Source organism: Mobula hypostoma, chromosome 12 (genome assembly GCF_963921235.1).
Source record: "Mobula hypostoma chromosome 12, sMobHyp1.1, whole genome shotgun sequence".
Classification (NCBI taxonomy): Eukaryota; Metazoa; Chordata; class Chondrichthyes; order Myliobatiformes; family Myliobatidae; genus Mobula; species Mobula hypostoma.
The window spans coordinates 35,187,076-35,203,462 of record NC_086108.1 but is presented as its reverse complement, the minus strand read 5'-3'; the positions used below and the strand labels follow the sequence as shown (position 1 = coordinate 35,203,462).

At 42.5% G+C, this 16,387-nt stretch overlaps 1 protein-coding gene across 4 annotated transcripts in view; it reads left to right on the top strand.

Annotated features, from left to right (window-relative positions):
- LOC134354699 (regulator of G-protein signaling 8-like) overlaps nt 1-4,913 on the top strand; it is a 49,824-nt gene extending 44,911 nt beyond the window's left edge. For all 4 annotated transcript variants that reach the window (XM_063063838.1, XM_063063840.1, XM_063063839.1 and 1 more), the window contains 2 exons: nt 979-1,145; nt 4,136-4,913. In XM_063063838.1, the coding sequence (XP_062919908.1) occupies nt 979-1,145; nt 4,136-4,336 (368 nt within the window). In that variant the 3' untranslated portion in view covers nt 4,337-4,913. The remainder of the gene's footprint in view (nt 1-978; nt 1,146-4,135) is intronic.
- The last annotated feature ends 11,474 nt before the right edge of the window (nt 4,914-16,387 follow it).

The following is a 16,387-nucleotide window of genomic DNA, read 5'->3' as shown; positions in this document are numbered from 1 at the left end:
GAAGGAAGGGGAAGATTGGCCATGTTTTGAATTGAGGGATGAGAGGAAAATATCCCATTTATTGACACAGCTAACAGCATCATAAATAATAACACAACAAAAGGAAAAATGTTGGGAATATTTCTGTCTTTACCACTCTGTATCTATTTACCAAAGGGTATAGATGACCATTCTACCTATTGAGTCTACACTGGCCCACAGTGTAATCACAATCCTTCACTAACCTCTGTAACATATTCTCCCCACATTCCTAACAACTCTCCCAGATTCTATCCCTCATCTACAAACTAGACGCAATATACAGTAGACTATTAACCCACCAGTCTGTGATACTCAGCTGGTCTGGCAGTAACTTTTCAGAGAGTAAGAGTTAAAATTTCCAGAAAATGGCTCTTCACCAATCGTGATTAAAGTTGCAGGGATGGGAAGCAGTGGAGAGCACAAAGGGAATGACCATGATAAGAGTGGAAACTATTTGGCTGAAGAAATTGCTTTCACTGCCATCCAATGGGGAGTACTGATCTGTCTAGAGAAATGGCAACAAAAATGTTTCACCATTGAGAAAAGCAAATGGCATTTGTCAACAAGCTCAGGCCTATTTGTAAAGTGGCAAGTTGATCACAAGTCTAAATTGGGCCCAAAATTCCTGACACTTCCTCTGTCAACCAATTATGATTTTGGCAAAGCTATGCACAGCTATAGAAACAGATCATATGCCTACCTGTGTTGCCAAAGTATGACAGTCTCTGGCTGGCATCTATTTCCACATGCTCCTGCAGGAGTTAGGCAAGCGAGCCAGAAATTTTGAACAGAACTGTCCTCTCTAAAGTGGTACTGTACACAAAAGTTATATTTCAGGTGATTTTCTTCTTCTAATGTTGAACCATTTAGATACTCACTGACTCTTTACAACAGAAACTACAGAATAAAACAATGTTTAAGCTGTGGTAATGACTTGGCATCTTTGCCCCCTGTCAGATGGTTTGGCTGCCTTTAGAGCTTTCCTTCGCTCTGAATACAGTGAGGAGAACATTGAGTTCTGGCTGGCCTGTGAAGACTACAAGAAAACCAAATCACCTGCAAAATTGACTTCAAAGGCAAAGAAGATCTACTCAGAATTCATAGACGTTCAAGCTCCAAGAGAGGCAAGAGCTTAATGATTTTAAAAATCACTTATAGTGATTGACACTGTCTCATTCAATTTAAAATGCAATCACTTTGAAGAGTTGTGTTGAATGCCCAAAGAATGCATAACCCCGAAGCTGTTATATTGAAGCTATTAACTTGCTGTTCAAGAGCTTAAAAATAATATTTGCTTGCTTGCACAGGAAAGGAATCCTCTTTAAAAAAAAGAACCGGTTTGCTAGCTGGTTTTGATTTAGAATTTCAAATGAGAAAATGTCATCACTTGGAAATTCATGGCAAAAAAACTCAGAAAGAATTGCTTTTCTGCAATGCTTTTACCAACTCAAGGTGTCTCAAAGTAGTTTACAGCCAAATAGCCTAGAAATTAGGTTGTGTGCTGCCATTGGGACTTGCTTGAAAATGGACTGTGCTGAGTGAAACATGAAAGTAACTATTTTAATGGTTTTCCCCATCACTCCCAATGTTTTGTGGGCACTGCCAAGAAGATTAAACCATGTTTCCTAAGAGTGAGTATTGCTGGAAAAACTCAGCCTTCCAAGCACAGCAGCAAATTGGCAGAGCACTGAGACAAATTAAGGACTTAGCATTTATGTTTTGGGTTCGCCATTCATCTATCCCATAACCCCTTAACACATAGAACAGAAGAAGCTCCTTCAGCCAACTACTTTGCCTATCTACACCAATCTCATTCACCTCATTCAGACTATAGCCCTGCCATCCTTTGGCTGTATGAATGCCTCTTAAACGTGATAATTGTATCTGATTCAACTACTTCGTCTAGGAGTGTGCTCTAGATATCAACACTCTCACACCCCCTTCAAACCCTTTCTCACTCTGACACATACATCTTTCTTGTTTTTCATACTCCTTTTAAGGAAAAGAGACTTTGACGCTCTACTCCAGGGTTTCAAAACCGAGGTTCTGCGAAAGATCAGGATTTTAAAAAATAAACGTCACTTTTTCAACTTCACGCAACACGCAATGCTAGTGCTCGCAGTGGTGGGCAGTGATCGAGCGGGCCCATTAGCAATCTCATTAGAGGTCTCTCAGCCCAGTATGGCAGTGCACAGTAGGATTGTGTTTATTTGGTTTTTGACGTGAGATAGGGGAGGCCGCTGATAATTTGTGAGCACTCTATTGCACAGACAGTAGGCTGAAGAGGAGCGTGAAGTGCGTTTTCCAAGCATTGCATGGATTCACCTAACTTGGGCTGTGACGTCAGCCTCTCCCTCCCGAATTACCTCCCCAACTTCCTGTTACATGCTGCTGACTAACTTATAGGAGCGAACAAACTCTAACGGTCCAGTAGAAAATTGGGGGGAAATTTTCATTCTAAAGAAGGAATTTTTACATGCTGTGACTCAGCAGCTGGTCTGTTGCTTTGCTGTTGTTGTAAACCTTGCAAAAGATGGACTGTGTAGGTTAGAAGTGAATTGTATTGTGAAGTTTTTTTGCGGTTCTCTCGTTTAGTTCTTTATTATGCCATTCTTTTTTCATTTCACGGCACTAGTGCAAAAACAGAGACATAAAATAAGTTCATTTTCACATTGAAAACTACTTATCAATGGGTTTTCCATGGCCTGGTGGTCCAAGTTGTCCTATTTCATTGTGCCTAGTCTGTGGCAATTTAGCAATGGGTCCAGCAAAATTGAAACGACACTTAACTACTAATCATAGCCATATAACACATAAAGTTCAGAAATGGCCATTGGAATCTCAAAATAAAATAATAAAGCTTTTATTAATAAAGTCACAGTAAGTAAAAAGATTCAGGAAGCAAGTTATTTAGTAGCAGAACCTATTACCCAGAAGAAGAAAAGTCACACAGTTGGTGAGAACCTAATAATGCAAGCGTGTAAGATGCTAGGACAAGGCGCAGTACAAGACATTGAAAAGGCTCCTGGTTTTTAGTAACTTTACTATTCAAAATTGTCAATAATTTTTCAAATTGTAAATAGCATTAATTAAAATTAATTTACAACCTTTATTTAAGTTACATCTACTGAGCTTACCGTTAGAAAAATTAAATCTCGTTTTGACTTGCCAGTTATTTAACAGAAATTTACAGTATTTCCTTTAAGAATTTTAAAAATTTATGAAAGGGAAAGAAAGAGATTAACTTCAAGAAAGGTAAGCTAAACTTAACTACCTGTTTTTTTTTCCAAGAAAGGTTGGCTAAAAATTCAAACTCTACTCAAAAGGGCATTGGTAATTATTTTTGGATTATTATATCTACAACTTATTGATCACATTAACATACCATGAGCTATAAAATATAATAATTTTTACATAGGAGTTCCTTGAGATCTAAAAATTATTTGAAGGGCTCCTCCAGGGCAAAAAGGTTGAGAAAGGCTACTCTACTCTATCAATGTTCCTCATAATCTTACGTACTTCTGTCAAGCCACCTCTCAAGTGACCTTTGCTTTAGAGAAAATAAGCCCAACCTACCCAGTCATTCCCCATTATACAGCTTCTTAACAGCAACAATCGGTAGCCTTCTTTCCTGGAACTAGGACAACAGTAAACAGGGAGCGTAGACATTCTCTACTTTTGGTCAAGTCTCGACAAGACTGGAATGAGGGGAGAGAAGTTAAACATCACCACAATGAAACAGTAATTAGCTGGAACATGCATACTCACGAGCACGTTTGCCAAATCCACTCCACAGCCCATGTGCAAGGGTGCGTAGACCCCACAGCAGACTCTGTGATTGTAACAGGATCAGTCCCTCAAGTGGCAGATCTCTCTCTCTTTCCACCACTACTGGAGGCACCCACGGAGAGATGTGTAAACCCCATCCTCTGACTAAGACTGCAGTGACTATAAAGCAGACCTACTAGGCATCACTAGAATTTATAGGCAATGACTCCCTTCTAAACTAGAGTAGCAAGGACTAACCCAATCTCTGGACAAAGTAGCTTCTTCCCCCAGTGTCAGTGCACCTCTGCAAGCAGCAGGGTAACCATAAGCTCGTTCTCTTTCTCAGGTGAACATCGACTTTCAAACACGTGAGCTCACCAGGAAGAACCTGCTGGAGCCAGACCACGCCTGCTTTAACGATGCCCAAAAGAGAGTCTACAGCCTAATGGAAAGGGACTCGTACCCCAGGTTCCTGAGATCAAAGGTCTACTTAGACGTGTTAAACCAGACCCACAGTAATGGTCAAACACAAAGGAGGTTCAGCTGAGGAACATAGCACAGGACCAAGTCTGTGCACTAAGTTCAATTTTGCTCCACCGCCTGCATCTATGGGTCACGAGTTTCACTCTCCTGTTGTAAATTATTGTTGAGGTGAAGATTGGGAAACTTCCTTATGGTGCTCCCTTTGCTCCTGATTTCCAGCCATTACATGGAATGCAATTTTGTGTGACAGCAATCCTTTCCCAATGGGCTTCCTCGCTGTGCCAGGCTCCTGTCTCCAGCTTACCTTTGACATCAAGTTGTTTAGAACTGTTTCTTAACCATCAAAAAGCATGCTGAAACAAGCTTTGCCTATCCTTAAAATCTCTGAGCTGTAATGGCGATAGAAGATCAAATATACAGGGTTTTAGTGCACATATGTTTAAATGTTCAAAATGAACGCAGTAGATTTAAATCAATGCATTAGTATTTATGATACAATGTCCATTTGTTGGTTGATCACTCTATAAGTGAAAATACTCATTTTTATTCTGTGCATTTCCATATATATATATTTATCAGCCCAGCCCATTTATTCTGAGTATATTTATTAAATGAGATCATTAATAAAATGTGTTTGTGAAAAATAATGGAGATCTTTATTTCCAAGACTTGTGCATCCTTTGCCCGACTATATACCTTTTGTATAGGAAAATATTCCAATTGCAAGGTCCTTTGTTACACCCCAGGTTAAGGAGAGAGGCTAGAGATAAGATTGCTGGGGGTTTTGACAAAGATCTTCATGCCCTTTCTAGCCACAGGTGAGGTCCCAGAGTACTGGTGAGTAGCTAATGTTGCTCCATTCTTCGAGAAGTGGAATAAGGGCAATCTTGGAATCCATAGACCGGTAAGCCTTACATCAGTGGCAGGGAAGTTAGTGGAAAGGATTCTTAGGGACAGCGTTTATGAGCGTTTTGAAAACCATGATCTAATTTGGGATCTAATCCAGTGTGAAGCAAGTTATGTCTTACTAACGTGACAGGTTTTTGAGTGGGTGATGAAGGTGGTTAATGAAGGTAGAGCCATGGATGGTGTCTACATGGATTTTAGTAAGGCGTTTGACAAAGCCTCTAATAGGATACTCCGCAAGAAGTTTTAGATGCATGGGACTCACAGTGACTTGGCCTAATGTTGGGTTGGTGCTAGAACCACAGCCACTTGGATTAAGAATTGGCTTGTCCAGAGATTTCAGAAGGTAGTAGTCAATGGGACTTACTCTGGCTGGAGATGGATGACCAGTAATGCTCCACAGAAATCTGTACTGGGACCTCTGCTGTCTGTGACATATATAAATGACCTGGATGAAACCATGGATGGGTGAGTTTGTAAGTTCACAGATGACACAAATATTGGTGGTGCTGAGGATAGTAGAAAAAACTGGCAAAGGATATAGTGGGGTGCATATCTATTGCAGATATAGAGATATAATTGCAGATTTAGTTTAATCTGGCCAAGTGGGAGGTGTTGCACTTTGGGAAATGAAATGCAAAGGATGAGTGTACAGTTAATAGCAAGACTCTTAACAATGTGAATGTACAGAAGGATCCTGGGGTCCAAGTCCATGACCTCCTGACAGTGCCTGTGCAGGTTAATAGAGTGGCAAAGATGGCACATGGAATGCTTGCTTTAATTAGTTGAAATATTGAGTTCATTAGGAAGTTATATTGCAGGTTTATAAAACTCTGGCTAGGCTGGTACGTGCTATCAGGGCTGTTGGTGGAAGCAAAAACAATGGAGATGTTCAGGGGCTCTTAAATTGACACATGATTATGCAGATAATGAAGGGGAATGGGTATTTGTGTAGGCAAAATAATTTGTTAAATTAGGCATTTAATTAATTTTGGTAGGTCAAATATGATGATAGAATATAGTATTAATGGTAAGACTCTTGGCAGTGTGGAGGATCAGAGGGATCTTGGGGTCCAAGTCCCTAGGACACTCAAGGCTGCTGCATAGGTGACTCTGTGGTTAAGAAGGCATAGGGTGCATTGGCCTTCATCAATCACTGGGTTGAGTTTAGGAGCCGAGAGGTAGTGTTGCAGCTATATAGGACCCTGATCAGACTCCACTTGGAGTACTGTGCTGAGTTCTGGTCACCTCACTATAGAAAGGATGTGGAAGCCATAGAAAGGGTGCAGAGGAGATTTACAAGGATGTTGCCTGCATTGGGGAGCATGCCTTATGAGAACAGGTTGAGTGAACTCGGCCTTTTTTCCTTGGAGCGATGGAGGATGAGAGATGACCTGATTGAGGTGTATAAGATGATGAGAGGCATTGATTGTGTGGATAGTCAGAGGCTTTTTCCCAGGGCTGAAATGGCTAGCACAAGAGGGCACAGTTTTAAGGTGCTTGGAAGTAGGTACAGAGGAGATGTCAGGGGTAAGTTTTTTTACACAGAGAGTGGTGAGTGCATGGAATGGGTTGCTGGCAACAGTGGTGGAGGCGGATACGATAGGGTCTTTTAAGAGACTCCTGGACAGGTACATGAAGCTCAGAAAAATAGAGGGCTATGGGTAACCCTAGGTAATTTCTCAAGTAAGGACATGTTTGACACAGCTTAGTGGGCCGAAGGGCCTATATTGTGCTGTAGGCTTTCTACATTTCTATGTTTCTAATTACTAGTTTATTTAATTAGGCACAATATCATAGGCTGAAGTGCCTGTTCCTATGCTGCATTTTTTGATGTTCTCAGTTCTTACTGATGCTAATGTCAATTATTCAAACTGCTTTGAACATACTTTAATGCATTTGATATCCTCAGGCTATCAAACACTCATTATCTGAGTGCCTGTCTTCCATATTTCCTCATAAGAGGCCATTTCAGTCTATCAAATTGTTAGCAACAGAGCAATGTTATTTACCACTACTTTTCTCTGTAAGTCATAGTCATAGTCATACTTTATTGATCCCGGGGAAATTGGTTTTCATTACAGTTGCACCATATATAATTAAATAGTCATAAAACCATAAATAATTAAATAGTAATATGTAAATTATGCCAGGAAATAAGTCCAGGACCAGCCTATTGGCTCAGGGTGTCTGACCCTCCAAGGGAGGAGTTGTAAAGTTTGACGGCCACAGGCAGGAATGACTTCCTATGACGCTCTGTGTTGCATCTCAGTGGAATTAGTCTCCGGCTGAATGTACTCCTGTGCCCAACCAGTACATTATGTGGTGGATGGGAGACATTGTCCAAGACGGTATGCAACTTGGACAGCATCCTCTTTTCAGACACCACCACCATCTCAGAGAGTCCAGTTCCATCCCCACAACATCACTGGCCTTACGAATGAGTTTGTTGATTCTGTTGGTGTCTGCTACCCTCAGCCTGCTGCCCCAGCACACAACAGCAAACATGATAGCACTGGCCACCACAGACTCGTAGAACATCCTCAGCATCGTCTGGCAGATGTTAAAGGACCTCAGTCTCCTCAGGAAATAGAGACGGCTCTGACCCTTCTTGTAGACAGCCTCAGTGTTCTTTGACCAGTCCAGTTTATTGTCAATTCGCATCCCCAGGTATTTGTAATCCTCCACCATGTCCATACTGACCCCCTGGATGGAAATAGGCATCACCGGTACCTTAGCTCTCCTCAGGTCTACCACTAGCTCCTTAGTCTTTTTCACATTAAGCTGCAGATAATTCTGCTCACACCATGTGACAAAGTTTCCTACCGTAGCCCTGTACTTAGCCTCATCTCCCTTGCTGATGCATCCAACTACGGCAGAGTCATCAGAAAACTTCTGAAGATGACAAGACTCTGTGCAGTAGTTGAAGTCCAAAGTGTAAATGGTGAAAATATATTCATTCTCATTTTCCCATCAACTCCTCCGAGATTCTAACACTCACCCTCATGTCAGGGGCGATTTACAATGGTCAATTAACCTACTGACCCAGACGTGGGAGGGAACCAGTGCACTGAGGGACAATTTACAATGGTCAGTTCACCTATCGACCCACATGTGGGAGGGAACCAGTGCGCTCAGGGACAACTTACAATGGTCAATTCACCTACTGACCCGGATGTGGGAGGGAACCACTGCGCTCAGAGGAATCTCAGACAGTCACAGGGAGAATGTGAAAATTCCACATAGACAGCACCCGAGACTGGGATTGAACCTGGGTCGCTGGAGCTGGGAGGTAGCAGCTCTAATATTGTATCATTAGTTGATTTTAATAGTGTAAAACTGTATTGTGGAGGGTACTGGACAGTCGACACTTTGGATTAAGACCTTCTGTCAGCGTGTTCGGATATGGCCCAACTACTGAGAGAGGGAGACTCTGAAACCAGAGGACAGTTTACTGATTTTAATGAGAGTGTTGTAGAGAGAGACAGAGAGAGAGAGAGAGAGAGAGAGAGAGAGAGAGAGAGAGAGAGAGAGAGAGAGAGAGAGAGAGAGAGAGAGGAAGGGGAGAGAGAATGAGAGAGGAGAGAGGACAGAAAGGAGAAAGAGAAAAAACAAAGTAACACAATAGAATGCATTTAAAGAAAACTCCCAGTCAACAAGACCATCAAACACCCAGTGTGTGAAAAAACAAATCGTGCTAACAATAAAAAGTAAACAAATAACTTTAATTGCAGAGCCCCCTAAAGTGAGTCCTCAGCTCTTTGTCAGTTTGGAGCTGGCCACTGCTGCAGAGACAGTTCACCGCTGACAGGCCCTGATTAAATCACGTAAAGAGTAAAAAAAGAAGTTAACAGAAAAAACCCATAAAGAACAGGAAATGCAGAGTCCCTGATGCGAGTCCACAACTGCAGAGCACGTTCTGCGCTGAAGTGAGCCAATCCAGAAGACGAATGGTTGCAGGCAGCAGCTGTTGTCTAACCCAGCAGCATGGGACCCAAGCCTGTTGCATCTTCTGCCCATTGCCAACAGCAAGAGAGACTGGACAAATGCAAGCAGACAGTGCTGCTCACCTGTTTTTTCCCCTCTCTCATCCTCAGCGATTTTAATCTTGCTCGATGCTTTAATTAACGCACAGTAATGGAGCCGACCACAGGTTCGTGTTCCACCATGAGCAATCAACATGATACCTCATCCACCCCAAACCCCCCAGAGATCACAGATGTGCCAGATTGTTCAGTCGGCACAAAAATACATTCTTAAAAGGGAAATTACAGGCTGCAATCGATCACAATTCCGAAGAAGAAATATACTGTATATTCCGGGGTATAAACCAACCCAGAGTATAAGCCAACCCCTCCATTTTCAAGGTTAAAAAAGTGACTTTTTCACGTCACCTTTGTATAAGCCGACCCCTTTTGTAGAGGTTTTTGATTTAACCAGAAAAGATCACAAGATCTCACATGCTGGTACTCAGCTTTGCCGGATCCGGAACCTGGAAATTTTGTGAACCAGTACCTGCTAAGAAAACAGGTCTACAGATTGTAGAGCGTTATAAGTGAATTCTTAATAAATAAATCAGGGAGTGAAATTTTGGATTGGGTCTCCAATGGTAAAGAATCCTCTGGAATGTAACCCCCATGAAACCATTTAGCGCCCATCGTAATCTCGTTAAAACATAACACGGGGTGGCGGGATCAGTACGTGTACTCAGTATTGAGTTTGCGACCACCATGTACAAAGGATTAAAACAAATGCTATATGATGCTGGCTTCAAGCTGAAGGTTGTTGATTTTGCTAAAGGAACGAATAATTCTGCAGCTGCTAAGAACTTTAGTGTAAATAAGAAACAAGTGAGAGAGTGGAGAAAGGTAGAGGACATGCTGAGGGAAATGCCAAAGAAAAAATGTGCAAACCGCGGGAAAACATGCCAGTGGCCAGAACTGAAGAAAAATTTTATAGTGGGTGAATCACCAGTGATCGCCTGGATACATTATTACCAGAGAAATGATTCGAGATCAAGCGTTGAAATGGGACGAAAAACACTGTGAGGTCAGTGAAAATTTCAAAGCTACACGAAGTTGGTGCATCCGATTTATGAATAGACGTGCTCTTGTATTGAGGCAAAAAACAAAGATTGCTCAGAAAATTCCCGTGTGGTGTTGTTGTTTACATCCAAAAACACTGCTGGACGGACGAAGCGGGTTGCTTGAAGTGGGTTAAAAAAGATGTGGCGTTGACGTCTCGAAGGTTTCGCGAAGGAAAAGTCGCTACTTGTCTGGGACATGTTCAAAGCGCACTTGTCAGGTGAGACAAAAGCAGCATTGAAAGCTGAAAATACGGACATTGCAGTCTTCCCCGGTGGTTTGACGTCCGTGCTTCAGCCACTAGATATGAGTTTAAACAAACATTCAAAGAATTCATGCGTCGACAGTGAAACGAATTTGACTCAAAAACAGCCAATAAATATGACCTGTCTTCCGTGTATTCGTTTTTCCAAAGTTGGCACCATCTGTACAAGACGACCCCCTAATTTTTGGACCAAAATTTAGGGCCAATTTCTCGGCTTATACACTGGAATTTACGGTATTTAGAAAAAGAAGAATATCCAGCAGTTTTGTAAGCTGTCTGCAAGCTGTCGCCACTGGTCAGGGGCACCACCTTGCTGGATAGCTGGAGCAGGCCAAGGGCTGGAACTGGAGACCGGATGTCTGTGAGTTACTCCCACAGGATTCTATTTTTCTTCCTGACTATTGCAAGAAGCCCTAGTCCGTATTGCTTTCACAGGACGGTCCCTCTTTCAATAACACCACCCAACTGGGAAATAAACATTTCACTACAGTTTGATATCTCAGGTTCCACCTGTTCAGTGTCACAAAAATAAAGGCAAACAATAATGCCCAATATCTTCCAGACAATGGCTTTCCTCAGTATCCTTTTTATTCCTCTCTCAAGCCAATTCCATGCTGTGCGCTGGAAGCTGGAACACAGTGTAAACGAGAGCACTGCCAGTCATCGGATGACGCTTTGTTTACTAATGCTGCTGTTTAGTGGAGATGTTTCTTGGTTTTGCATTTGATGAAAGTTGCACTCATTCATGCTTGACCAGCATGACAGGAAGAAAATATTGTCCCTCCGCACCAATACCTGCAACTTAAACTTATTAATAAACAACTGCTCCTGCAAAGTACTAAGGTCAAAAAACACTCATATTATCCTTTTAGTTATCAATTATGTATGCACTAACTACTTTGTATGAAGCAGGCAGATCATAATAAAACTCTAATAATCCAGTTTGATGGTGCTGAACAGATTCTAGACTATAGGATTTTGCTCCTACTAATGCACCAACATCCTTCTAATGTACTGAAGATGCTACACAGTAGGGGCTCCAGTACATTCACAGACAATTTATAATCATAAATGGATCAACCTGTAGGGCAGAGCTTATTTGCACTATCTAACTGTTCAGAATGAGGCTTGACAAAGCCCACTGCATCTCTTTTCAGAACTTCTAAGCAGACACAGATGCAGATGAATGACGCCTTATCAACACTACAGCTTTGAGGGCAGAGCTTCAGTGGCACAGAGACATCCGCTGTTCACGAAGGCTCTGATGTGGAGGACACCTACCACCCCTCAAGCAAGGGCTGGTGCTTCTCTGAAAGTTCTGCTGATCCGGTGTTGTGCCAGTCTGCTCAGTGAATTTGCCAACAGCAACCATTATCTCCTTTTCCTGGAGGGCCTTAACAATTTTCTGTATAGATGATTGCCCAATTAATATGTGCACAAAGGGATTTTGCCAGTTTTATTTTATTGCTATTACATACACTTCATGTAAATAGGACATGGCTTTCTCTATGCTCATTTTAAGAGTAACTCAATACATTTTCTTACAATAAATCACTGCAACTCACATTATCTTCTTAAACAATGCATCTGTGAAGTGTTTGAGAGAACAGGACCCAGACACAGGACACAGGGCCCAGACTTTCAGTATCTGGTAACGGAAGGACCCTAGATTGTGGCTCTTCTCCACAGAGTCTCTGTGATGTATCACACATCCTTGTGCCATCTAGCACCGCTGGCTGTGGACGTTGTCTTACAATGGAAGACCAACAAGTTTCCGGTGGACCAACGAGCACCTTCACTGAGTTAAGAATCTTCCAGTAGCAGCTGATGTTTGTCTCAGTTTGCCTCCCAGATCACGGCATCCTCTATTACGTACTTGCTCGGGGGCAAAAGATCGCAAAAGAGGATTCTGTGATCCGCAAAGCACCACAACAGAGGACTCAGTGATCCCAATGACCGCAAGCTGGGGATAGACCTTGAAAAGATCCTCTGCACCCTTTTCCAGCCCTTCTTGGCATCTAAGTCAGAATCAGGTTTATTATCACTGGGTTATACGACATGAAATTTGTTGTTTTGTGACACAGTACGGTACAAAGACATAAATTTACAATAAAGAACAGAAATAAATAAGTAGAGAAAAAAAGAATAATGAGGTAGTGTTCGTGAGTTCGTGGACCGTTCAGAAAAAAGATGGTGGAGGGGAAGAAGCTGCTACTGAATAAATGAGTGTGGGACTTCAGGCTCCTGTACCCGCTGCCCATCTGTAGTAAAGAGAAGAGGGTACAACCTGGATGGTCGTAGATGTTGCATTCTTAAGGCACTGCTTCTTGAAGATGTCCTCAAAAGTGGGGAGGGTTGTATGCGTGATGGAATTTGCTGGGCCCATAACCCTTTGCAGGCTCTTGCGGCCCTGTGTATTGGAGTTTCAATACCAAGATGTGATGCTACCAATCGGAATGGCATCCACTGCATATCTGTGAAACTTGTAAGATACACAAAATCTCCTTTGCATTGCAAATAAAGTAGAGCCATTGGTGTGCTACTGTCACACTCAACATCCACAAGGCAGTGGACCATCTCCTCATCTCCTCAGTACAGTGGGATTATGGACGAAAATCTGAAAGGAGGTCCGACGGGTGGGCCTTACTGCCAGCCAAGTAAGGCCTAGCTGCTTGTTTGCAAATGCTGGTGGTGAAGTCATCTGCCAAATGATATTGACAATCTGCTGGAGAAACTAGTCCACAGGATCCAACAAGTCATCTCCCACAGCCTCCTACACTGACCAGTGACCGTGGTTCAAAGGCACTTCTCCACAGAAACTTGTGTAAAGAACAAGTGGTGCAGCCAGGTCCAATAGCCCATTGCACAGCCACAAAACCACCCCTCCTGCACAACACCGAGTTTTGGCATTAACATACTCTAGATCAGGGGTAGGCAACCTTAAGCACAAATGATTTTCTAGCATGTGTTATTCATTAATTTGAGGCAAAACATAACTAGATGCATTTAAATGGATAATTCCCATATTTCAAGTTTTTATGGCATTTATCTGGCCCACTGTCCACTCATTAATACGCGAGAGGCAAAAAGGTTGCCAACGCCTGCTCTAGATCGATGTGCAGTTTGTTGCAATCACACAAAACGGTCATCACTCACTGTGAACGATGTAAGCAATAACATCTTCTGCAGGGCATGGAGAGCCATACAACTGTTATGTATGACACAGATGCTGGCTATTCAACCCATCACGTCCACGGCAGCCCACAAAAGAGAAACTGCGTCAAATTCATTCTCCCTCTTCTCGCCTCCTCGGAGACCTGTAATTATACTCTTTCTCCCACTCCCTCTGCCTGTTGTGACAACTGAACTGAGCCACATGGAAGCTGTAGCTGGGAGAAATAAAAGGTCTTTATTCAACACAGCAGATCTGAGGAGAAGATATTTCTCTTCTTTCCAGAGAATGCTATATAATTTTTAAACACAAAGGCAACAATAAAGAATTAACTGCAACTTCAATAGCTACAATTACCCACTTTAACATTTTGAACGGAGACAGGTAACTTTCTACAGACTTACATATTTACAGTGGTAGTGCATTCCTGTATCCCCTTTGACTATTCATATGCTGGTAGCTTGTCTGAAAATTCTGTGTACAAACCCCAGAAACTCAAAATATACTTCTTTTGTTAGTATTGTGGGACACAGCATAATAAGTGACCAAACGGACATGTTCTGAACTCTGCTTGACATTGTCTTGTGTCTGTAGATACACTAGATTCTGACCAGATCTCCAGACAGTCTGAATCCATGAACACAACCTCGTTATTCCTCTTTTGCACTATTTATTTGTTATAACTATAACTCATAGAGATTTGGTTTTATGTTTTGCACTGTACTGCTGGTATAAAGCAACAAAATTCATGACATATGTCAGAGGTAATAAAGATTGCCTACAAACCTCCTCAACAACCCCCGGGACCCGAGATACTTCAATTCCGGTGACACCTGATAATTACATTCTCAATCAATATGGTTGTGTTCAGGACTTAGCTTCAGGGGAGAGTGGGTGGGTGGGAAGAAACAAGTAATGTGAATGTTTTAACATCAATGGGTGATCAGACGGCCTATTACTAAAGGATGGGTCTGTTGGAAGTTTGTATTGTATAGTTCCTGAGAACGACGGGTTGCTGACTGTGACTAAGTGGATAATCCACAGGCTGGTCAACCTGACCACTGAATGTCCTTGGTCTGTCTTCAGTATTTTTTAAAGGGTTTTGAAATAAACTTGGATCAACAGCAATAAAAAACCTGATTTTGATTCTGAATATCCCACACCCAGTGATTACTTTTGATGACCTTAAAGCATCAGCAGAGATTGAATTATGAACAAGTTTTATTTTCTGGAGAATGGTTTAACACCTGTTATCTATCTAACTCCATAATTCCGAAAAAAAATCTCTAACAGATTGGGATCCAAGAGGAGTCATGATGTGCCAAAAAAACCTATAGGAATAGTCTGTTTTCATAGACACTGCTTGGTCTACTAAGTTCTTCCAGGGTTGTTTTGTGCTCCAGTTTGCAGCAATCTCTTTTGTCTTCAAAACAGAAATAAAAGTAACTTTTGAGTTAGAGGACTCAGCCCCATGGGGCACTGCAGGAACTGATACTGTCACGCACATGAGAAACTGCTAGAAAGTTCAGCAGTCTAATGAACAAGGAGGCAATTAAAAGAGAGGGAGAATATGGCGCGAGCTGAGACACAAGCTGGGAAGTCACCATGGTAACAGCTCAGAGTGATTCAGCTAACGGACACTGGAATTTTGGATGGATTATAAAAAGTTGATCCTTCGGTCTGACAACGGCAGAGGAGACACGACACGAGAGAACTGCGGAAGCTACCTGAGAAACCACTGGTGGAGTTTAAGACTACCACGAAGGTGGAGGCCACGGACCAATTAATTTTGACCCATGATTACCAGTGCGGGTAAGAGCTTGCCTGTGGGGGTCTGCTGGTGGCGAACCCGTGCTGTGGGTTAGTAGACCGTTCCCTAGAAGGGGCTCTGCCCATCTGTGTCTGTGTGGGGCTCACACCAAGTGACTGAAGACTTCGGAAGCAAGAATAACTAAAGCTGCCAACTTGAACATCAACTCAATTAACCCTCTCTCTCTCCATCAATTCAACTCGACGCAACACAAAGTGAACTGAACTGCTTAAACTTACCTGACACCGTAAGACTGATATCTACCTCCTGGACTATTATTTTTTGTATCCACACACACATTTACGGATATATATATATATTGCAGCCACCACCCTGCGACCAGACATTGTCCTAGTGTCTGAATCTACTAAGCAAGTGGTGCTGCTGGAGCTGACAGTCCCATGGGAAGATAGCTTGGAGGAGGCCTTTGAAAGGAAGCTCTCCAATACGCAGGACTGGTCAGCAACTGTCAGCAGGCTGGATGGAGAGTGAGGTGTCTCCCAGTGGAAGTTGGTTGTAGGGGATTCATAGCCCATTCTTTAGTTAGGGCCTTCAGCATTTTGGGCATCGAGGGAGAGAGGAAGAGGAGAGCCATCCGCAGTACCACCGATGCGGCAGAGAGGGCCTCAAGATGGCTGTGGCTCAAAAGAGGGGAGCCATGGAGTGATAAGTAGCTAGCCATCCGGACACAAGCTGGGGTCTGATCAGCCCCGGCTGGATCACCTGGAGGAGGTTGTATGATGTTGAAAGACCCGAAACACCCGATGATTCCAGGAACGTCACTGAAGATGTGTCCAGAAGCATCAATAGATAGATGTTTGTACACGGACAGTATATATATAATAGTTTATAACCTGCATTGTATTATTCGGTTTAAT